The sequence below is a fragment of the Chiloscyllium plagiosum genome, chromosome 12, assembly GCF_004010195.1.
Source record: "Chiloscyllium plagiosum isolate BGI_BamShark_2017 chromosome 12, ASM401019v2, whole genome shotgun sequence".
NCBI lineage: Eukaryota > Metazoa > Chordata > Chondrichthyes > Orectolobiformes > Hemiscylliidae > Chiloscyllium > Chiloscyllium plagiosum.
Window position 1 is genome coordinate 69078358 of NC_057721.1, and position 22424 is coordinate 69100781.

General features: G+C 43.2%; 1 protein-coding gene across 2 annotated transcripts in view; it reads right to left on the bottom strand.

Annotated features, from left to right (window-relative positions):
- The window catches only part of LOC122555394 (Down syndrome cell adhesion molecule homolog), a 662754-nt gene that overhangs the window by 57913 nt on the left and 582417 nt on the right, over positions 1-22424 (bottom strand). For both annotated transcript variants that reach the window (XM_043701363.1, XM_043701364.1), the window contains exons 24-26: positions 21221-21319; positions 19565-19753; positions 1626-1916 (exon numbers count right to left, since the gene is read on the bottom strand). In XM_043701363.1, the coding sequence (XP_043557298.1) occupies positions 1626-1916; positions 19565-19753; positions 21221-21319 (579 nt within the window). The remainder of the gene's footprint in view (positions 1-1625; positions 1917-19564; positions 19754-21220; positions 21320-22424) is intronic.

The following is a 22424-nucleotide window of genomic DNA, read 5'->3' on the forward strand; positions in this document are numbered from 1 at the left end:
AGGAACAGGAGAATCGATGTTTCGGACATGAGCCCTTCTTCAGGAATGGCCTGATTCAGCAATAGCCTAGGGCATACAACATTCTGACTTTGGGAATATGACAGTGCTGTGGCTTTAAGAGGTTGTTTTATTCATTTTTTGAAGAGAGATTTTAAGGCAGAGGTGATGAGCAGTCTACCAAAAGCACTAGAGCGAATAGCCAAGTGAGGCCTTGGGTTTTTTATTTCAAAGTTGGAACAATAGAAGCAGCCTGAATGGGTGTAGTCGAGCTGTCTCTGAATCAGGATTTTTAGTTTCTTCAGCAGCAGTTGTTGTTGAGCTCTCAGCGGGGTTGGAAGGCAGTGAATCTCTCCTGGCTGCTATACTCTCTCTCTCGATGTGTTTTTGTTGAATGTTTCTCCTCCTGGGCTGCTGGAGTTGCATGTGAGACAATTCTGTGTTCTGAATTTGCCTTTTTTCCCAGGATGTGTATGTGGGATGTTACTATATTGGAGCAGTTACTGTTTAGTAGTAAAATAATCTATTATGCTGTTAAGATTCCCAATAGAGTTAAGTTATTCCAAGTGCCACTTCCTTTTAAAAACAGAAAGAACTATGGATGCTGTAAACCAGAAACAAAAACAAAAGTTGCTGGAAAAGCTCAACAGGTCTGACAGTATCTGTGAAGAGAAATCAAAGTTAACGTTTCGGGTCCGGGTCGGTTCTGAGGAAGGGTCGCCGGACCTAAAATGTTAACTTTGATTTTTCTTCACAGATACTGCCAGACCGGCTGAGCTTTTCCAGCAACTTCTGTTTTTGTTTCCTCTTCCTTTTTTGTACTTTAAGTATTGTGTTTGAATGAATTGTATTTTGCTTAACTTCAAGTAGTTTTACCAATCTAATTGTATCTGGAACATAGCACCTCACATTCAACTTTAAAATAAGAAAGAGATAGGCCCGAGGCTAACTTCTTAATATTTTTTGAGGGGGTCTGGTCTAGTCCATAACAGGAACGAAGGGTCATTAGTATTGAGTGTGGAGGTTTAAAAATACTCAATGCCCACTGTGCTCAGTCCTGACATACTGGAAACTGGCACACAAAATTTGCACAAGTTTCTTTAAAACCTCAATGAAGTGAAAAGTCACAGCACCTCCCTACCATCTAAATACTGAGAACTTTTGCCAATGTCCTCACTTGAGACTTGGTGAATAAACTTATTTTCAACAAAATTGTTGATTAGTTGTATATTCTAAAACAACTTCAATCCACAAATTAATGCAATGTATCTGACGTTTGATACTTGGTGAAAATAATGGGACTCCTCTGAAGTTGAATTGATCCTCAATTGCTTTCATATTTAAAATATATACAACTGGCGAAATCATTTGTGCTTTGAAGGTAGTGACATTTTTCAAGGATTAATCAATGTTCTGTTGTTTTATTGTGCACTGGATGTGTGCAGGGTGGGAAATGACCTAAAGAAAGTGAAAAGCACAGTTTGCTCAATAAATGCCACCCCCATGCTTGTCGATTTCCAGATTTTTATAACCTTTCTATTGGTTCTTATTCAGACCAACATTAATGAGTCACGTGGGCCCCTTTGCTCCAGAAGGATGTAACCCAGACTTGTTCCTGCAGTACTTACTGCCATCATTGTTGAGGGTTGCAAATTCCGTCTGCTTCTCTGTGCATCCTGCACTGTTGCACACCTTCATTTGAAGTTCATACCACGTGGCCTCCTGCAAGTCATAGAGGATGTATGATTTGGACAGGGTCGTCCGCTGTGCTGTCGTCCAGACTGTGGTCCCAAACGGCCGATATTCAAGGGTGAACATGATGATGGGACAGCCACCATCAATCCAACCGAGGAGATTCAGCCTGATCCTTGTGGTGTTGACACTGGAGAATAGGTCCTGTTCCTTCGAAAACTGTGGCTCTGTAAGGGAAAACGAACGTCTCATAAATGGTATTCATAGATTTGTTTCCCCTAATTTTCTCTACTTGCAATAATTCTCTCCTTAGACAGCATGTCTGTAATCTCTTGGCAAACCAATTCAAAAATCCTTTGTACGTCAGCAGGTAACTTACATAGAAACTGACTTCCACTGAAATTTCTATCCTCCCATAAAATGTGGCAGTTTATTAGTTCGTACACGTTAGTGGGCTGTCATATGTTACAAAAGGCTCATATATTCAGGAAAGAGTTCATCGTAATTGGAGTGAATCTTTTCTTTCAAATAAACATAATAAGGTTTTCAATTTGTGCTTCACTGATCTAGAATTACATCTCAGAAGGACTGTTGTGGAATTGGCTGAAAGTATAGCTGCATATCAGCTTGTAATCTCAGTTCAGAGACAGCCTGAGGGCAACATCTTGAAGGTCAACTTTCATGAACATTTATATGAGGTGTACTGGCATGAGACTACCATTGCTATCAGCTCAGTATCCCTCACCTCAGTTTTCCTCTTTGAGTTCTGGAGATTACCACTAGAGACAGTTCATAGCTGAAATTGACTCCCAACATTTTATTGAATTAATTCCTGGGATTTCTGGCAAAGCTGCTGTTTGTTTCTGCTTTTTTTAAAAAATGCCTACAGCATGGAAACAGGCCGATTGGTCCAGCAAGTCCACACTGACCATCCGTAGAGTAACCTACACTTGTGGGTGGCACGGTGGCACAGTGGTTAGCACTGCTGCCTCACAGCGCCAGAGACCCGGGTTCAATTCCCACCTCAGACAACTGTCTGTGTGGAGTTTGCACATTCTCCCTGTGTCTGTGTGGGTTGCCTCTGGGTGCTCCGGTTTCCTCCCACAGTCCAAAGATGTGCAGGTTAGGTGAATTGCCCATGCTAAATTGCCTTTAGTGTTAGATGAAGGGGTAAATGTAGGGGAATGGGTCTGGGTGGGTTGCTCTTTGGAGGGTTGGTGTGGACTTGTTGGGCCGAAGGGCCTGTTTCCACACTGTAAGTAATCTAAATCTTAAAAAAATCCATTCCCTTACCCTATTATTCTACATACACCCCTGACAAATGCACCTCAACTACATATCTCTGAACACAATGGGCATTTCACACGGCCAATTCACCTAACCTGCACGTTTCTGTGACTGTGGGAGGAAACCCACACAGACATGGGGAGAACATGCAAACTCCACACAGACAGTTACCTGAGGGTGGAATCAAACCCAGGTCCCTGGTGCAGTGAGGCAGCAGCGCTAACCACTGAGACACCATGCCACTCATAGAAACAGGCTACTTTAGAAGGTATTTGAGAATCAATCAGAGTGCTGTAAAACTGAAGTATCATCTACCCTCAATTGGAGTAAGTATAAGTGGTTTCATTGCTCTGATACTTCCTTAATTTCAAAAATAAACTTTTTTCATAAAAATATCTTTATATAGTCACGAAAGCAATTCAGTTCTGTACGGCAGCATATGAAGAAACAAACAAAGATTGTAGTTTGACTCTATCCAAAAAAGCATTTCTTACTTGTACAAAACTATATTTACATATATTTGAGACACAAAGGGTGAGGGGTTCAATAACAGAATAGACCCTCATTTAACTTTGCAAGAAAGATCTTACGACAGTGGTCTTTCCCCGCTGTGCCTTCGTGGCAGCTGTCCCAGGCATGAATGTGTTCCTCAGCATGTCATCCTAGACCTTGGAATGTGCCAGTCTGTAACACTCAGTCGGGGTCAACTCCTGGAAGACCAGCAAGTTTCGGCCAGACCAAAGAGCATCTTTCACCAAGTTGATGGTCTTCCAGATGCAGTCAATGTTTCTGTATTAAAATTTCCACATCGAGGGCATTGTGTGGTGGCACAGAGAGTGTGGGCGTACATGAAGGTTCTCACAGGTTGTGCCCTTTTCACCATCAGTCAAGCGATGGTGCTTGTTGGAAAGTTGTAGAGATGAGGCACACTCTGTGCCACCACACGCTGTTCTTGAAGTGGCTGCTGGGGGATAGAGACTGTCACACACCTCCTGCTGGAATGTGCCTTTGCTAAGGAAGTCTGGAGAAAGCTGCAGTAGTTATTGTCGAGGTTTGGCCCGAGTAGTTCCGTGATGCAGGACTCTGTGCTCTACCGTCTGTTCGCTTGAACACACACTGAGACAAACATGCGCCTGGAGGCTCATTGACTCAAGGAACATTTGACAGGTTCTATCCTCTCCTTTTGATCGAATGATTGACTGATTTATTGTCACGTGTACCGAAGTACAATGAAAAGCTTTGTTTATGAGCGCTACAGGCAGATCATAGGAAGCAAGGATGTACAAATCAAAAAAAACTTAGACAGAGGCATACAGGTTACATAGAACATAGAACAGTACATCACAGTACAGGCCCTTCAGCCCTCAATGTTGTGCTGGCCATTTCTCCTACTCTAAGATCAAGCTAATCTACATAACCTACATTTTATAATCATCCATGTGCCTATCCAAGAGTCACTAAAATGTCCCTAATGTTTCTGACTACTACCACCAGTATAGAGTCAGATACCTTCCATGCACCCACCACTCTATGTGTAAAGAACCAACCTCTGACATCTCCTTAAACCTCCCTCCAATCTCTTTAAAATTATGCCCCCTCATGATAGCCATTTCCACCCTGTGAAAAGGTCTCTGGCTATCCACTCTATCTATGCCTCTCATCATCTTGTACACCCCTATCAAATCAGCTCTCCTCCTTTTTCACTTCAACACACCTTCTTAACACATGATATACCTTCTTGTAGAAGATACTGAGGGATAGGATATATACCCATTTGAGGAAATTGGGCTTATCAGTAATAGGCAGCATGGTTTTGTACAGGGAAGGTCATGTCTTACAAACTTAAATAATTCTTTGAAGAGGTGACAAAGTTGATTGTTAAGGGAATGGATGTAGATGTCATATACATGGACTTTAGTAAGGCATTGATAAGGTTCCCCATGGTAGGCTTTGAAGGTGAAGTTGCATGGGATCCAGGGTGTTCTAGCTAGGTGGATAGAGAACTGCTTCAGCAACAGCAGACAGAGAGTAGTAGTGGAAGGTAGCTTCTCAAAATGGAGACCTGTGAGCAGTGGTGTTCTACAGGAATCCATGCTGGGCCCACTGTTGTTTCTGATATACATAAATGATTTGGAGGAAGGTGTAGGTTGTCTCATTAGCAAGTTTGGTGAAAGTGAAGACTGCAGATGCTGAAGATCAGAGACAAGATTAGAGTGGTGCTGAAAAAGCACAGCAGGTCAGACAGCATCCAAGGAGCAGGAAAATCAACGTCTTGGCCTGGAGCCCTTCATCAGGAATTCCTGATGAAGGGTTCCTGTCCGAAATATGGATTTTCTTGCTCCTCGGATATTGTCTGACCTGCTGTGCTTTTCCAGCACCACTCTAATCTAGTCTTATTGGCAAGTTTGCAGATGACACTAAGATTGGTGGATTAGCAGATAGTAAAGGGGACTGTCAGAGAATACAGCAGAATATAGATAGATTGGAGAATTGGGCTGAGAATTGGCAGATGGAGTTCAATCTGGACAAATGCAAAATGATGCATTTTGGAAGATCCAATTCAAGAGTGAACGATACATTAAATGGAAAAGCCCTGGGGAAACCTGATGAACAGAGAGATTTGGGTGTTCAGGTCTATTGTTCCCTGAAGGTAGCAATGCAGGTCAGTAGAGCAGTCAAGAAGGCAAACAGCATGTTTTCCTTCATCAGACAGGGTATTGAGTACAAGAGTTGGCAGATCATGTTACAGTTGTATAAGGCTTTGGTTAGGCCACATTTGGAATACTGTGTACAGTTCTGGTTGCCGCATTACGAAAAGGATGTGGATGCTTTCGAGGCGGTGTAGAGAAGGTCCACCAGGATGTTGCCTGGCATGGAGGGCGCTGGCTATGAAGAGAGGTTGAGTAGATTAGGATTATTTTCATTGGAAAGATAGAGGTTGAGATGGGACCTGATTGAGGCCTACAAAATCATGAGAGGTGTAGACAGGGTGGAGAGCAAGAAACTTTTTCCCCAGAGTGGGGGATTCAATTACTAGGGGCCGTGAATTCAAAGTGAGAGAAGAAAGGTTTAGAGGAGATATGCGTGGAAAGTTCTTTACCCAGCGGGTGGTGGGTGCCTGAAATGCGTTACCAGCAGAGGTGGTAGAGGAGGAAACGATAGCGGAAATGGTCCATGAATCTATGGATGTGGGCCCCAAGATCCCTCTGTTCCTCCACACTGCCAAGAATCCTGTCTCTAATCCTGTAATCTGCATTCAAATTCAACCTTCCATAATGAATCACTTCACATTTTTCCAGGTTGAACTCCATCTGCAACTTCTCAGCCCAGTTCTGCATCCTGTCAATGTCCCATTGCAACCTATGCTGTTGATCCAAGCCAGATCTCCTCAAAAGTTTTCAAGAAAGTAGCCTGTACCCTAACTTTGTGAGTTGTTTTTAAGCAGGTATAGAGTGGATATTCCAGGAGTGATACAGCTGGCCCAACCACTTAGTTTTGAACAAAACAGAACTCATTTGCAAGTTTACCGAATGAAACATAAACAAAAGAGAACAGAATAACTTAACCTATCTGAAAACCCAACAGATTAATCCAACTTAATGATGCTATTCCAAATACTTGCAACAATCCCCATAAACATCCCTTTGCACAAAAAAGTAAAAATCAAACGCAGGGTCTTACAGGAGAGAGAGATGGCAGAGAGATTCGGCATGGAACACCTTCTTCCATGGAACTGTTTCTTGGACGAGCAGCCTCAAACTGAACTGACTGCTTTTGGTGAACAGCCAGACTGCTAAAACCAAACCAAGCCAAATCAGAGATAAGCGGAGCTGGGAGAACTGGCCACTCCCCTTTCATTGTACAAGTTTTTTTAAAAGGCTTGAAAGCCTTTTGCCTGAGGCAGTATCTGTTAGCTATAATCAAATTGGCCCTAACACCCTTCAAACCTACACTTTTCAGAATCACTGCTTTTACAAGCGCTCGGGAAAGAAAAATGTCAAGGATAGCATAACTTTATTAAAGGAGCAGCATCGTCACACTTAGAACAGCCCTCCACACTATCCACAACACCATCAACCTTCGTGTCATTGACAGATCTACTAACCCACACTTCCACCTTCTCATCCAAGTCATTTATTAAAATCACAAATAGCAGAGGTCCCAGAACAAATCTCTGCAAAACACCACTGGTCACCAAGCTTCACACTGAGTACTTTCCATCTACCACCATCCTCTGTCTTCTATGGGCCAGCCAATTCTGTATGCAGACAGCCAGGTTTCCAATGCCTCCTTGCTTTCTGAATGAGCCTTCCAATGGGAACCTGATCAAACACCTTGCTAAAATCCAAATACACCCATCCACTGCTCTAACCTTCATGAATGCATTTTGTTACATTATCTAAGAATTCAATAAAGTGTGAGAGGCATAACCTGTCCCTCACAAAGCCATGCTGACTATCTCTAAACAAGCTATGTTCTTCCAAATAATCATAAATCCTGTCTCTCAGAATCCTCTCCAATAATTTACCCACCACCGCTGTAAGAATGACTGATCTGTAATTCCCAGAGTTATCCCTATTCCCTTTCTTGCCACCCTCCAATCAGCTGCTATTATTCCAGTGGACAGTGAGGATGCAAAGATCACCAAAAGTGCAGCAATCCCTTGCCTCGCTTCCTGTAGTAACCTTGAGTATATCCTGTCTGAAGGACTTTTGCCCGAAACATCGATTCTCCTTCTCCTTTGATGCTGCCTGACCTGCTGCGCTTTTCCAGCAACACATTTTTAAGCTCTGATCCCCAGCATCTGCAGTCCTCACTTTCTCCTATATCCTGTCTGGCCAAGGGGTCTTATTCAACCTCATGTTTTTCAAAATTTCCAGCACATCCTCCTTTTAACATCAACCTGTTCGAGCACATCAGCCTGTTTCATGCTGTCCTGACAAATGACAAGGTCCCTCTCAGTAGTGAATACTGAAGCAAAGTATTCATGAAGGCCTTCCCTATCTCCTCCAACTCCAAGCACAAGTTCCCTCCATTATCCCCGAACAGTACCACCCTCACTCAGACCATCCCCTTGTTCCTCACATAAAAATAGAACTCCTTGGGCTTTCCTTAATAATACCCACCAAGTCTTTTTCATGCCCCCATGTAGCTCTCTTAAGTCCATTAATCGGTTCCTTCCTGGCCAACCCTGTAAACCTCTAGAGCCCTGTCAGATGCTTCCCTCCTCAACATTAAGTAAGCTTTGTTTTTCCTCTTGACTAAATGTTCCACATCTCTTGTCATACAAAGTTCCTTTACCCTACCATCCCTTCCTTGCCTCAGTGGGACAAACCTATTCAGCACTCGCAGCAAGTGCTCCCTAAACAACCTCCACATTTCTGATGCGCATTTCCCTGAGAATATCTGTTCCCAATTTATGCTCTATAATTCCTGCCTAATAGCATTGTAATTCCCCCTCCCCTAATTAAATACTTTCCGATACCATCTGCTCCTATCCCTCTCCATTAGCATAGTAAAAGTTAGGGAGTTTTGATCACTATCACTGAAATGCTGTCTCATAGAGTCATAGAGTCACAGAGATGTACAGCATGCAAACAGACCCTTCAGTCCAACCCATCCATGCCAACCAGCTATCCCAACCCAATCCAGTCCCACATGCCAGCACCTGGCCCATATCCCTCCAAACCCTTCCTATTCATATACCCATCCAAATGCCTCTTAAATGTTGCAATTGTATTAGCCTCCACCACTTCCTCTGGCAGCTCATTCCATACACGTACCACCCTCTGTGTGAAAAGATTGCCCCATAGGTCTCTTTTATATCTTTTCCCTCTCACCCTAAACCTATGCCCTCTAGTTCTGGACTCCCCGACCCCAGGGAAAAGACTTTGCCGATTTACCCTATCTATGCCCCTCATCATTTTGTAAACCTCGATAAGGTCACCCCTCAGCCTCCAACGCTCCAGGGAAAATAGCCCCAGCCTGTTCAGCCTCTCCCTATAGCTCAAATCCTCCAACCCTGGCAACGTCCTTGGAAATTGTTTGTGAACCCTTTCAAGTTTCACAACATCTTTCCGATAGGAAGGAGACCAGAATTAGAGGCAATATTCCAACAGTGTCCTAACCAATGTCCTGTACAGACGCCACATGACCTCCCAACTCCTGTACTCAATACTCTGACCAATAAAAGAAAGCATACCAAACGCCTTCTTCACTATCCTATCAACCTGCGACTCCACTTTCAAGGAGCTATGAACCTGCACTCCAAGGTCTCTTTGTTCAGCAACACTCCCTACGACTTTACCATTAAGTGTATAAGTCCTGCTAAGATTTGCTTTCCCAAAATGCAGCACCTCGCATTTATCTGAAATAAGCTCTATCTGCCACTTCTCAGCCCATTGGCCCATCGGGTCCAGATCCTGTTGTAATCTGAGGTAACCCTCTTCGCTGTTCACTACACCTCCAATTTTGGTGTCATCAGCAAACTTACTAACTGTACCTCTTACACTCGCAACCAAATCATTTATGTAAATGACAAAATTAGAGGACCCAGCACCGATCCTTGTAGCACTCCACTGGTCACAGGCCTCCAGTCTGAAAAACAACCCTCAACCACCATCCTCTGTCTTCTACCTTTGAGCCAGTTCTGTATCCAAATGGCTAGTTCTCCCTGTATTCCATGAGATCTAACTTTGCTAACCAGTGTCACATGTGGAACCTTGTCAAACACCTTACTGAAGTCCATATGGATCACATCTACCGCTCTGCCCTCATCAATCCTCTTTGTAACTTCCTCAAAAAACTCAATCAAGTTTGTGAGACATGATTTCCCACGCACAAAGCCATGTTGACTATCCCTAATCAGTCCTTGCCTTTCCAAATACATGTACATCCTGTACTTCAGGATTCCCTCCAACAACTTGCCCACAATTGACATCAGGCTCACTGGCCTATAATTCCCTGGCTTTTCCTTACCACCATGCTTAAACAGTGGCAACACGTCAGCCAACCTCCAGTCTTCCGGCACCTCACCTGTGACTATCGATGATACAAATATCTCAGCAAGAGACCCAGCAATCACTTTTCTAGCTTCCCAAAGAGTTCTCGGGTACACCTGATCATATCCTGGGGATTTATCCACTTTTAACCATTTCAAGACATCCAGCCCTTCCTCCTCTGTAATATGGACATTTTGCAAGATGTCACCATCTATTTCCCTACAGTCTATATCTTCCATATCCTTTTCCACAGTAAATATTGATGCAAAATACTCATCTTTGAGGGGCCCTATTCTCTCCCTAGTTACCCTTTTGTCCTTAATGTATTTGTAAAAACTCTTTGGATTCGCCTTAATTCTATTTGCAAAAGCTATCTCATGTCCCCTTTTTGCCCTCCTGATTTCCCTCAAGAATACTCCTACTTCCTTTATACTCTTCTAAGAATTCACTCGATCTATCCTGTCTATACCTTACATATGCTTCCTTCTTTTTCTTAACCGAACCCTCAATTTCTTTAGTCATCCAGCTTTCCCTACACCTACCAGCCTTTCCTTTCACCCTAATACTTTCTCTGGATTCTTGTTATCTCATTTCTGAAGGCTTCCCATTTTCCAAATTCCTCTCCATCTAAACCTTTAACACTATGGCAGTCCCAGTCGATGTTTGAAAAGTTAAAATCCCCTACCATAACTACCCTATTATTCTTACAGATAGTTGAGATCTCCTTACAAGTTTGTTTCTCAATTTCCCTCTGACTATTAGGGGGTCTATAATACAATCCCAATAAGGTGATCATCCCTTTCTTATTTCTCAGTTCCACCCAACTAACTTCCCCGGATGTATTTCCAGGAATATCCCTCAGCACAGCTGTCATGCTATCCCTTATCAAAAATGCCACTCCCCCTCCTCTCTTGCCTCCCTTTCTGTCCTTCCTGTAGCATTTGTATCCTGGAACATTAAGCTGCCAGTCCTGCCCATCCCTGAACCATGCTTCTGTAATTGCTATGATATCCCAGTCCCATGTTCCTAACCATGCCCTGAGTTCATCTGCCTTCTCTGTTAGGCCCCTTGCATTGAAATAAATGAAGTTTAATTTATTAGCCCTACCTTGTCCCTTCCTGCCCTGACTGTTTGACTCACTTCTGTTCTCACCTGTATCAGTCTCAGATTGATCTCTTTCCTCCCAATCTCCCTGGGTCCCACGGCCCTCCTCCGCACCCCTCACCTTACTAGTTTAAATCCTCCTGAGCAGCTCTAGCAAATGTCCCTGCCAGTATATTAGTCTCCTTCCAATTTAGGTGCAATCCGTCCTTCTTGTACAGGTCACTTCTACCCCAAAAGAGATTCCAAAGACACAAAAATGTGAATCCTTCTCCCATACACCAGCTCCTCAGCCATGCATTCATCTGCTCTATCCTCCTATTCCTGCCCTCACTAGCTCGTAGCACTGGGAGTAATCCAGATATTACTACTCGCGAGGACCTCCCTTTTAAATTTCTGCCTAACTCTCTGTAATCTCCCTTCAGAATCTCAACCCTTTCCCTTCCTATGTCATTGGTTCCAATGTGGACAATGACCTCTTGCTAGCCCTTCTCCCCCGCGAGAACATTCTGCATCCTCTCTGAGACATCCTTGATCCTGGCACCAGGGAAACAACACACCATTCTGCTTTTTCGTTGCTGGCCACAGAAAAGTCTGTCTGTACCTTGGACTACAGAATCCCCTAACATAATTGATCTCTTGGAAGCTGATGTACCCCGACATTAGAGCCAGTCTTAATACCAGAAACTTGCCTGTTTGTGCTACGTTCCCCTGAGAATCCATCACCCCCTATATTTTCCAAAACAGCATACCTGAAATAGGTATATCCACAAAAGACTCCTGCACTAGCTGCCTACCTCTCTTACCTTTCCTGGAGTTCTTACCTTTCCTGGAGTTAACCCATTTATGTGACTGTATCTGAGACTTTCCCCCCTTCCTATAATTGCCATCTATCACATACTGTTGCTGTTGCAAATTCCTCATTGCTTCTCACTGTGTCTCCAGCCGATCCATTTGATCTGATAAGATTCTCAGCCAACAACATTTATGGTAGGTGTGTCATCGAGAGATCTAACACCTGCCTTTATTCGTTGCCAAGCATCAAATCCAATATGGCGTCCCCTGTAATCAGCCTATCTACATATTAAGCCAGGAATCCTTCCTAGACACATCTGACAAAATCAGCTCCATCCAAACTATTTGCACTGAGGCGGTTCCAATCAATATTAGGGAAGTTGCAGTCATCCATGACAACAACCCTGTTACTTCTGCAACTTCCCAAAATCTGCCTTAATCTGCTCCTTCGTGTCTTTGTTGATATTGGGTGGTCTATAAAAAACTCCGAACAAACTGACTGCTCCTTTCCTGTTTCTGACTTCCACTCATACTGACTCAGTAGACAAACCCTCCTCGATGACCTCCCTTTTTGCAGCTGTTATACTATCTCTGATTAGCAATGCTACTCCCCCACCTCTTTTACCTCCCTCCCTAAGCTTTTTGAAACATCTGAACCCCTGAAACTCCAACAATCGTTTCTGCCCCGGGATATCCAAATCTCGCTAATGGTCACAACATCTCAACTCCAAGTACTGATCCATGCTCTAAGTTCATCACCCTTCCTCCTGACACTTATTGCATTAAAATAGACATATTTCAACCCAATACACTGACTGCAACTTTACCCTAACAACACTCTATCCTTCCTCACAGCATCTGTACACTTTATCTGCCTATTCACCAGCTACCCCATCCTCTGAACCATAACTCCGGTTTGCATCCCCCTGTCAAACTAGCTTAAACCCTCCTGAAGAGCTCTAGCAAACCTCCCACCCAGGATATTGGTGCCCCTCCAATTCAGGTGCAACCCATCCTCCTTGTACAGGTTCCACCTTCCCCAATGATCCATATATTAGAATTATAATCGCTACAGTGTGGAAACAGGCCCTTCAGCCCACCAAGTCCAGACTGACTCTTCGAAGAGTAACCCACCAGACCCAATCCTCTACCCTACGTTTACCCCTGACTAATGCACCTAGCCTACACATCCCTGACCACTACAGACAATTCACTTAACCTGCATTTCTTTGGATTGCAGGAGGAAACCAGAGCACCTGGAGAAAATCCACAGAGACACAGGGGGAAGGTGCAAACTCCACACAGACAGTGTCTGAGGCTAGAATCCAACGCGGGTATCTGGCACTGTTAGGCAGCAGTGCTAACCACTGAGCCACCGTGCCACCCCATAACTGAAGCCCCGCCTGCTACACCAACTCTACAGCCACGGGTTCAGCTGCACTCGCTCTCTATTCCTAGGATCACTAAACCGTGGCACTGGTAGCAATCCTGAGATGACTACGCTGCTTGCCCTGCCTTTTAGCTTCCAACCTAACTCCCTACATTCACTTTTCAGGTCCTCATCCCTTTTCCTAGCTATGTCATTATGTTGCGCTAGACAAGAAAACGTTAGCAAGATCAGCATTATTTGAGGCTAGAGAGTCCATTGATCATCTAATAACAGCCAGGAAGAAGCTGTTCCTGAACGTGCTCGTGTGTGTGTTCAGGGCTTCTGTATCTTCCAGGATGCTACATACTGACCATTTTTTTGAGGACTTATGATCAAAGACGTTTAACTTTGTAAATTTCTCCACAAAGGGAAGGAGAAATGGAAGGTTCAACGGCTTGCAGTGTTCTGTGATAACGAGACCAGTTCCATACTTCACTACACTGTGGGGAGGTAGAACCTCAGTACACTGTGTCACTCAGTGTTTATATACTGACAGTCCATGCACATTTTGATGCAGCAACACCCAAACCTGACCATCAGTAAGAAAGCAGCATTCGGTATGTTCCTCCCTCTCCCATCCAGAACTTTGTACATGGTGTCCCTGCAGACATGGTCCACCTTGGACCTCCAGGTGAAGTGGAAGATGGCTCAGGTGACTACAATGGTTCAGTTTCAGGGAATGAGCCAGACCTGCATCACATACAATAACAGAGAGAGTGCCTCACACATGATGGCCAGGTTTTTACCTGCAATGGAGTAGGGGTGATGCTCCCAAAAGCCCAGTTTTTGCCTCACCTCAATGATGCACACCTTGCAAGTTTTCGCAAATATCCCAGCCACTCCCATTGCCTTCAGGTAATCTGTCCTGATGGTGAAGGGAATAATGGATCAGTCAGCTCCCTTCCCAAAGAACATGGCCTCACTCTTGTCTCGAACTAACTTGGCTCAAAAGGCCAGTTTGAACCGGTTCCAGATGTGTACTGGCAGTGGATTCAAGCAGAAAACTGCAATGTCAACAATATGCAGGGAGGCTTTGACCTGCAGGCCTCCGCTGTCTGGAATAGTCACCTCGCTCAGGCTCTCATCTTTCCTGATGGACTGAGCAAATGCTCTATACAAAACACAGACAAGGCAAGAGTGAATGGGCAGCCCTGCCCTACTCCAGATCTGATCAGGAAGCTTTCTGATTCCCACCCTTTAACTGAGACTGCATTTATAATGTTGGTGTAAGAGCAGTTGGATCCAGTTGAAAATTCCATCCCCAAAACCAACTTTGGAGAGCATGCCCCACATGTACATGTATAATATCCTGTCAAAGGCCTTCTCCTGGTCCAGGCCAATGAGGGAAGTGTCCACCCCACTGTGCTGGGGTGATCACATCCCTGAGGAGCGGGAAGATCTCGGAGATCATCTTTGCCCAGTACAACACAGATTTGGTCAGGGTGAATCATCAATCCCAGAGCAGCCCTGCCCAGTTGGCGATGACCTTTGACAGGATCTTGTTATCTGCATTCAGCAGTGAAATTGGTCACAGATCAGAAAGACTAAGGGAATGTTTGCCCTTATTTCAAGAGGGTTAGAGAATAAGAGTAGAAGAGGTCTTACGCCAACTGTACAAGGTGCTGGGGAGACCACATCAGGTGTACAGTGAGCAGTTTTCCACCCCTTATTTAATGTCCACCCCTCATTTCATTGGAGGCAGTTCAGAGAAGGTTCATTATGATGATTCTCAGTAAGGAAGGATTGTCTTTTCAGCAAACATTAAAAAGGTTGGTGTTGCAGTTCAGAAGAATGAGAGGTGATCTCGTTTAAATATATCGGATTCTCAAGAGGCTTGACACGATAAATGCTGAGAGGATGTTTTCTGTACTTGGAAGAGTCTAGGACCAGAGGAAATCATCTCAGAATAAAGGGGCACCAATTTAATATTGAAAATAGGAGAAACGTCTTCTCTCAGAGGATTATGAGTCTTTGTAATTTCTTGCCACAAAGCTCTGAGGGAAGAATCCATGTGTAGATTAAAGGCTGAGATAGATAGATTCTTGGTTAGTAGGGGAATCAAAAATTTTATTATTCACCGGTGAGATTAAGGCATTGCTGTCTGGGCCAACATTTATTGTCTGTCCCTAGTTGCCTTTGAAATGGTGGGCAGTACTTTTTTGAACTGCTGGAGTTCACATGCTGTAGGTTGACCCACAATGCCCTTAGGGAATGAAATACCAGTGTTTTTACCCCAAAACAGTGAAAGAATAATGATGTAATTCCAAAGTCAGGATGATGATTGGCTTGGAGGGGTACTTGCAGGTGGTGGTGTTCCTTTGTTTTTGCTGTCCCTGTATTTCTAGTTGGAAGTGATCATGTGTTTGAAAGGGGCTATCTGAGGATTTCTGGTGAATTTCTGCAGTACGTTGGCACAACATTAAGGGCTGAAGGATCTGTACTGTGCTGTACTATTCAAAGTTCCATGTTCGATGCACATCTTGTAGATGGTACAAATTGCTGCTACTGAGCGTCTGTGTTGGAGTGGGTGGATTTTCATGAATGTGGTTCCAATCAAGCATCTGTTTTGTCCTGGGTGATGTCAAGCTTCTTGAATGTTGTTGGAGTTGCACTCATCCAGGCAAGTGGGGAGTATTCCATCAAGCTCCTGACATGTGCCTCATAGATGATAGACTGGCCTGGGGAGTCAGGAGGTGAGTGACTTGCTGCAGCCTCTGACCTGTTCTTATGTGATGATTCCAGTTAAGTTTCTGGTCAATGGTTAACCCCTAGGATGTTGATGTAACCACAGACCAGAAACTCAGGGTTACAGGGAAATGGCAGGGGAGTGGACATGAGGAATGTTGGATCAGCCATGATCCTCTTGAATGGTGGAGAGGTTTGGGAGCTAAACAATCTACTCTTGGTCCTATTCATTATGGTCTTATAGTCCAGTACTAACAGCTGACTGTTGAGCAATGACACCACCAGAGGCTGGGTGAGATAATCAGTATATCCTCACATGGATCAAACATTATTGTGTATGCTGTAGTGGCCCATTGGCAGAGACAAAGCGGAGGGGCATTTGGAAAACATACAAACAAGGTATTGAAATACAGCTGACCTCTGTCACAATGGCAGTGCTTCTGAAAAAAAAAGGAGTAATCATGGACCTCTGCAAGAGCTTTATTGAGGTAAGTAGAAAATTGCCTAAAATGAAGCCATCCTGTACCACTCAATTCCTAAAGAAGGGCTCATGCCCGAAATGTCGATTCTATTGCTCCTTGGATGCTGCCTGACCTGCTGCGCTTTTCCAGCAACACGTTTTCAGTACCACTCAGTGGCCAGACTGTTAAAAGTCAGTCTGTCACGTACAAAGCTGAATATCTCCCAATGGTACTATGAAAAGCTGAAACTCTTCCAGTTTTTGTAACTCCCTGAAACATCAAAAATACGGTTAAAATTGGAGCCCAGCATATGGGAAACAGTAGTTAGCACATTGCCAAAACATCACAGCCAAGTATTGTTGTTGGCTAAAAGGGACGTAGGTCATTATTACCTAAATCAGCTGCCCATCACTGTCCATACCAGACAGAAGATGGTGTGCAATCCCATATACTTAAAACAGAACAGCAGCTCTACAGGCCACACAGAGTCTTCCAGGAAGCATCGTCCATACATAATCCTGCCATCAACTAAAGATCCCACATTTTTGTTTGATCTTTTTGTGTTGTATAATTAACAAGTTTGCATAAGTGAAAGAATACAACATTTGTGCAATATTGCCCTTTAAAGCTCACGGAAGTAGTGGCTCCAGAGCCTGAACAGCAGAAACCCTCCTAACAACAGAGAGAAGGATGGCTTGTGGCTTTTCTGACCTGTATACTTCACCACTGGCTGTGTTTAGCCACTGAGCCATCAACAAATTATCTTAGACAAGAAAAAATCTTAGAGGAGTTCTACATAAATGGATCTGCATGGTGGTTCAGTGTGGAGTGGTATTGTGACTCAATGGTTAGCACTGTTGCCTCACAGCACCAGGGACTTGGGTTCAGTTTCACCCTTGGGTGACAGTGTGACTTTTTCCGGATGTTTTGGTCTCCTCTCACACTCCAAAGATATGTGGGTTTGGTGGATTGGCTGTGCTAAATTGCCCATTGTGTCCAGATATGTGCAAGCTAGGTGGATTAGCCATGGGAATTGCAGGGATACAGCAAGGTGCTGGATCTGGTTGGGATGCTCTTCAGAGGGTTGGTGTGGACTTGATGGGCTGAAGGGCCTGTTTCTGCACTGTAGGGATTCTATGATCATGAATATAAAATCTTTGATTAAGTAGTGTAGTATATTAATCTTTAATCTGTAACTCCAATCATGTTTTGCAGTCAAGTCAGGGTTGCAGTGATTGTAACAAGGTGACATGCTGGACCTCAAAGAATACAGGGGCTGTTAATTTGATCCAATTAGGGAGCCCTGGCTGACAGATAAGAAGGGCAGTGTCAGAGATTCTGGCACTCTGAGAGCTGAATCTGATGAGATAGTACTCAAATCATGGATTATTCATGTGTAAATAAAGGGTGATGGGATACTGGCCTCTATAGAATTATTACAAAGGTCATTTCAAAATGATGGTGGGGAAAGCATTTTTTGTTTTTCCAGCACAGGTAAGGTTAAAATCAGTTTTCTAAGTGATTCATTCACTCTATGATCTCTTGTAAAGTCTGTTGATCTGTATGACTTGTTTATTTTAATAGCCATAGCAGTTTGAAAGTGAAATAGTCAAAATCAAGTCAAGATTGAATACAGTAAAAAAGTTGCCTCCTGTTGTCGTACACAGTTGAGCTCCACAGGCTACTAATCTGCTCCCCCCACAATAACTCCATGAAACATGATATAATCCAATGATTAGTTTTATTGCCATGCCCTTTTGCAGTTGGCAAAAATAGCATTGTTCTCTGCCCATCACTGTCCATACCAGACAGAAGATGGTGTGCAATCCCATATACTTAAAACAGAACAGCAGCTCTACAGGCCACACAAAGTCTCACAATAGGATGCCAGCCCATGAATACTGTGTACCTTCTGATACACTACCTTATGTACCATACATTATGTTTGAGTCCAGGTACATCCATGAACTTATTTGACAGCAAAGGCCAATCATAACAGTGAGTTCTAAGCATTTGTTAGCAAAGGTGAATGTGGATAGACGGACACTGCAACTTCTCCCCTTTCCTTGACTGTGTTTAAGGCCCTATTGTTTTACGTCTCACAGTAAGCAAATACTCCTTTAAGGCATTAGCTCATAATATCATCATTGTATTACAGCACATGACAAGGTCTCATATGCCATCCTATCTCACATCACTTGATGCATGATTCTCAGGTACATGAGGCATGACTGGAAGCATACCCTCTGTTTCAATCTGATACCTTAACATTAGCTCAGACACTCATGTACCTGAGAAATGTATAATTTGCAAATAATAGTTAGTTGTAATAAAAGTCTATTGAATTCTTCAATGCAATGATATCCATTCTGAGTTTCTTATGTTACAGGAGAGAAGCATTGTTATATCAGGTAAAACTCATTATTGGAGTCTAACTCAGACTTGGGCCTATTTGGTTCATTTGGAGGAGCAACCACTAATCTTAACAAGATTAGGATCTTATCTTAACAAGGTGCAGTTGATTGCACGAGAGCAATTAGGTCCAAATCACATGAGCTCAGGAGTCATTGTCACTCAGACTAGTGGGAGACATCGATCACACATCTGTCCTCTTTGTGATCCAGAGCTATTCTCCCAATTTTCCTTGTCACGTCCGGATGAAATCATCGGATTTAACGCACTCTCCAAAAACGCCTTTTCATGATCATTACCTTACACAAAGGAGTAGGAAATCTGGAATCATTCATTTGCTCTCTTCCAGAGGTAACCAAAAACTTGTATTTTTCTAGCAGTTTTGTTAGAATTACAAACCTCCCAACAAAATTCGTCATTGAGCCACATAATGAGTTATTAGGACAGAGGATTAAATGATCAATCTTAAAGGAATGTGCAAAAGGAGGAGACAGAGGGATAGACAAGTGCAGAAGCTTTTGGAGACAATTGCAGAGCTCAGCATGGCTGCTAATGGTGGAGCATTCAAAAACATGGATACGCAAGAAATTAAAATTGGAAAGGTTGAAGAGCTATTTTTTGTTAGACTATCAGCATCCTATTTTAACAAGCACTAATATAAGTAATGAATATATTCATCCCCTCTGTGAAAAAGCAACAAGTACCTTTCCCATGGGTTTTAGCTTCAATGATTTCACTGATGCGTCCAGGTCCCACTCCATTCTGTGCCGTCAAAGTGAACTTATACCATGTCCCACATTTCAAATTCTCCAGACGGTATGAGCGCTCACTAGGGCTGATGGAAAAGCTACCCCATTGCTCGCTGTTGTCCTCTGAGTACTGCAGAATATAACCTTAAGGGGAAGACCGCACACAATCAGTAAATTTAAAGGTTTGCTGACAAGAAATTAAAAAAAATTTGCATTCATTGATGTTAAACTGAGATCTAATATGAAAAAAATGACTAAAAGTTTACCGGTGCCTTGACAATCATATGACATTTAGTTCTTGTTTATCCCAACTTTAACATAATTGATGTGTTTCCCAGTCCCAAGATATTGTACATAATGGGTGCTCCACTTGATAAGTTTGGCTGAGAAATTGGATTGGGTATAGAGAAAGTTCCACACCAACAACTATAAAGTTATTCATTTTGCGATAACCAAATTTATAGCAGACACAGGATCATTGGGGTGCTGCCGCTATAATTCTGGTTAGTTCATTAATTTTCAATCCCTCCTCATCATTTCATTCTTATCCCTGATGGACAGATCACAAAAGGATAGTTAAACAAGATTGATTCCCCTGGAAGCCGCTATTCATCGCTCAATTGAGCCTACCAAGGTGAGGAGGTCCTGTTTCATTTGTTAACTTTTATCCTGTTCTCTAGGGGGAGACATAGTTTCTTGTAAACCCTGACTTCCACCCATAGCTTAGCTGTGGAATGTTCACCACTGTAATGCAGTGTTAACTTGAAACTTTTGGTTTTAAGTGCATATTTTCCTCAAGTGTGTACTGTGAAAGGAACACTTCATTGTGAAAACATCGTAGCTTCCTGGTACTAAATGATGTCTACCAGTTGATGTTTATGCTCTCTGCTTGCATTGTCCCATCCTTTTGAATCCTTTCCTACTTCACTCTCTAATTTTTCCTGTTATTCCCATCTCCTTTTATACATAAATAGCAACCCCTAAGGTGCATCTATATTTTTTGCTTCTGCTACTCCATATAGTAGAATTCCATATTTTTATATATACATACATATTATATAGCTACTAGACTTGGTCTCCCTACTCACGGGAACACCTCCTCAATGTCTACTCTATCTAGTCCCCTCATAATCTTCAAGACTTCTCAGGTCATCCCTTCCCTTTTCTTCAAAACAGAGCTCCAACTTCTTCAGTCTTTTCTGGTAAGTATATCTTTTCTGTTCCGGCATTGGTATGTTGAACCATCTAGAACCTTCTCAAGTGACTGAATATCCTTTTGCAATATGGAGACAAAAATTGTGCTAAAGTAATTTTCTGTAACACAAGACATAAGAAGGGAGTAAAAGTCTTTCAGGTCTTTATTCCCCTTTCTTTAAGTGAACTCTACTGAACAAAATCAAGAGCTTAAATGAGCATGAAAGATAGGCATATACATGCAGTTCACTACTCCATAGCAGCATGGACTACTGCATTGTTGGATGTGGGTCTTTTGTCAAGAGTCTGCTTGGGACAGTGGTTCTCCAGTGTACATTAGTGAATAACATTGCACAAATGTAATAAACTCTATGGGGGGACAGTTTGTGGTTGTATACAGAATGCAGACTTCCTTACCTCGAATGGAACTCCCACCATTGTCCCCAGGTACCCAGGAAAGAATAATGGAATTTGAGGTTGTTTTGGACACAGTCAGGCGTGGTTGGTCTGGTGGAACTGTCAATTGAAACACATAGTAACAGGGTTAGATTCAGCAGTGAAAGGATTCACCTTTCTAAATCTCAACTTTCAGCAGTTGAACAACTATGTATCACCGAGTGGCCAGTGACAAGGACCTGGCTAGTGTCTAGTATGAATGTAATTTATTATCTGTTTTGAGATAAAATGACCTCAAAAGTAAGCACAACTCCATAGGGTAGAAAGAACATTCAGTTAACCTTGAATACAAATGTTTAACACTATTGTACTGGGTTCTAATGTTTGTGATAGTTTAGATTAGATTAGATTAGATTAGATTAGATTACTTGTATCACCTACAATAGTGTCATGCTCACATACAAACATTGCCAAGTGGACTTTTAACAGATTTGCAAAGATTGTGATTCTTGCTGATCATAAATGAACACTGGACTTTTCCTAACACGATGAACAAAATGCAAAATATTTCATTACCGAAGCTGCATGAGGTGAAGAAATGATGAGGCAGCATTTAATTTGAAGCTCTCAATCCAGTGAGAACCTGTGAAAGCAACTGGATTTGAAGAGATGGGGGAATAGGGAATAATGGGGGGTGCTTCTTTTAATTACGTTGCTGACATTCCAGAGTGTGGGTGAAGTATCTGGAGAGACTCACAGGGTGTTTGGTGCCAAATGGTAAGGTAGGGCCAAGGTTCTTTCCTGGATTGGGTAAAAATGTGAACTCCCCACCTACGTTCAGGACACCACCCACACCCTCTACCTCCTCAATGATTTTCGCTTCCCTGGCCCCCAACACCTTATCTTCATGATGAACATCCAGTCCCTATACACTTCCATCCCCCATCACGAAGGACTTAAAGCCCTCCACTTCTTCCTCTCCCGCCAACCCAACCAGTACCCTTCCACTGACACCCTCCTTCGACTGACTGAACTGGTCCTCACTCTTAACAACTTCTCCTTCCAATCCTCCCACTTCCTCCAAACCAAAGGAGTAGCCATGGGCACCCGCATGGGCCCCAGCTATGCCTGCCTCTTCGTTGGATATGTGGAACAGTCCATCTTCCGCAGCTACACAGGCACCACCCCCCACCTTTTCCTCTGCTACATCGATGACTGTATCGGC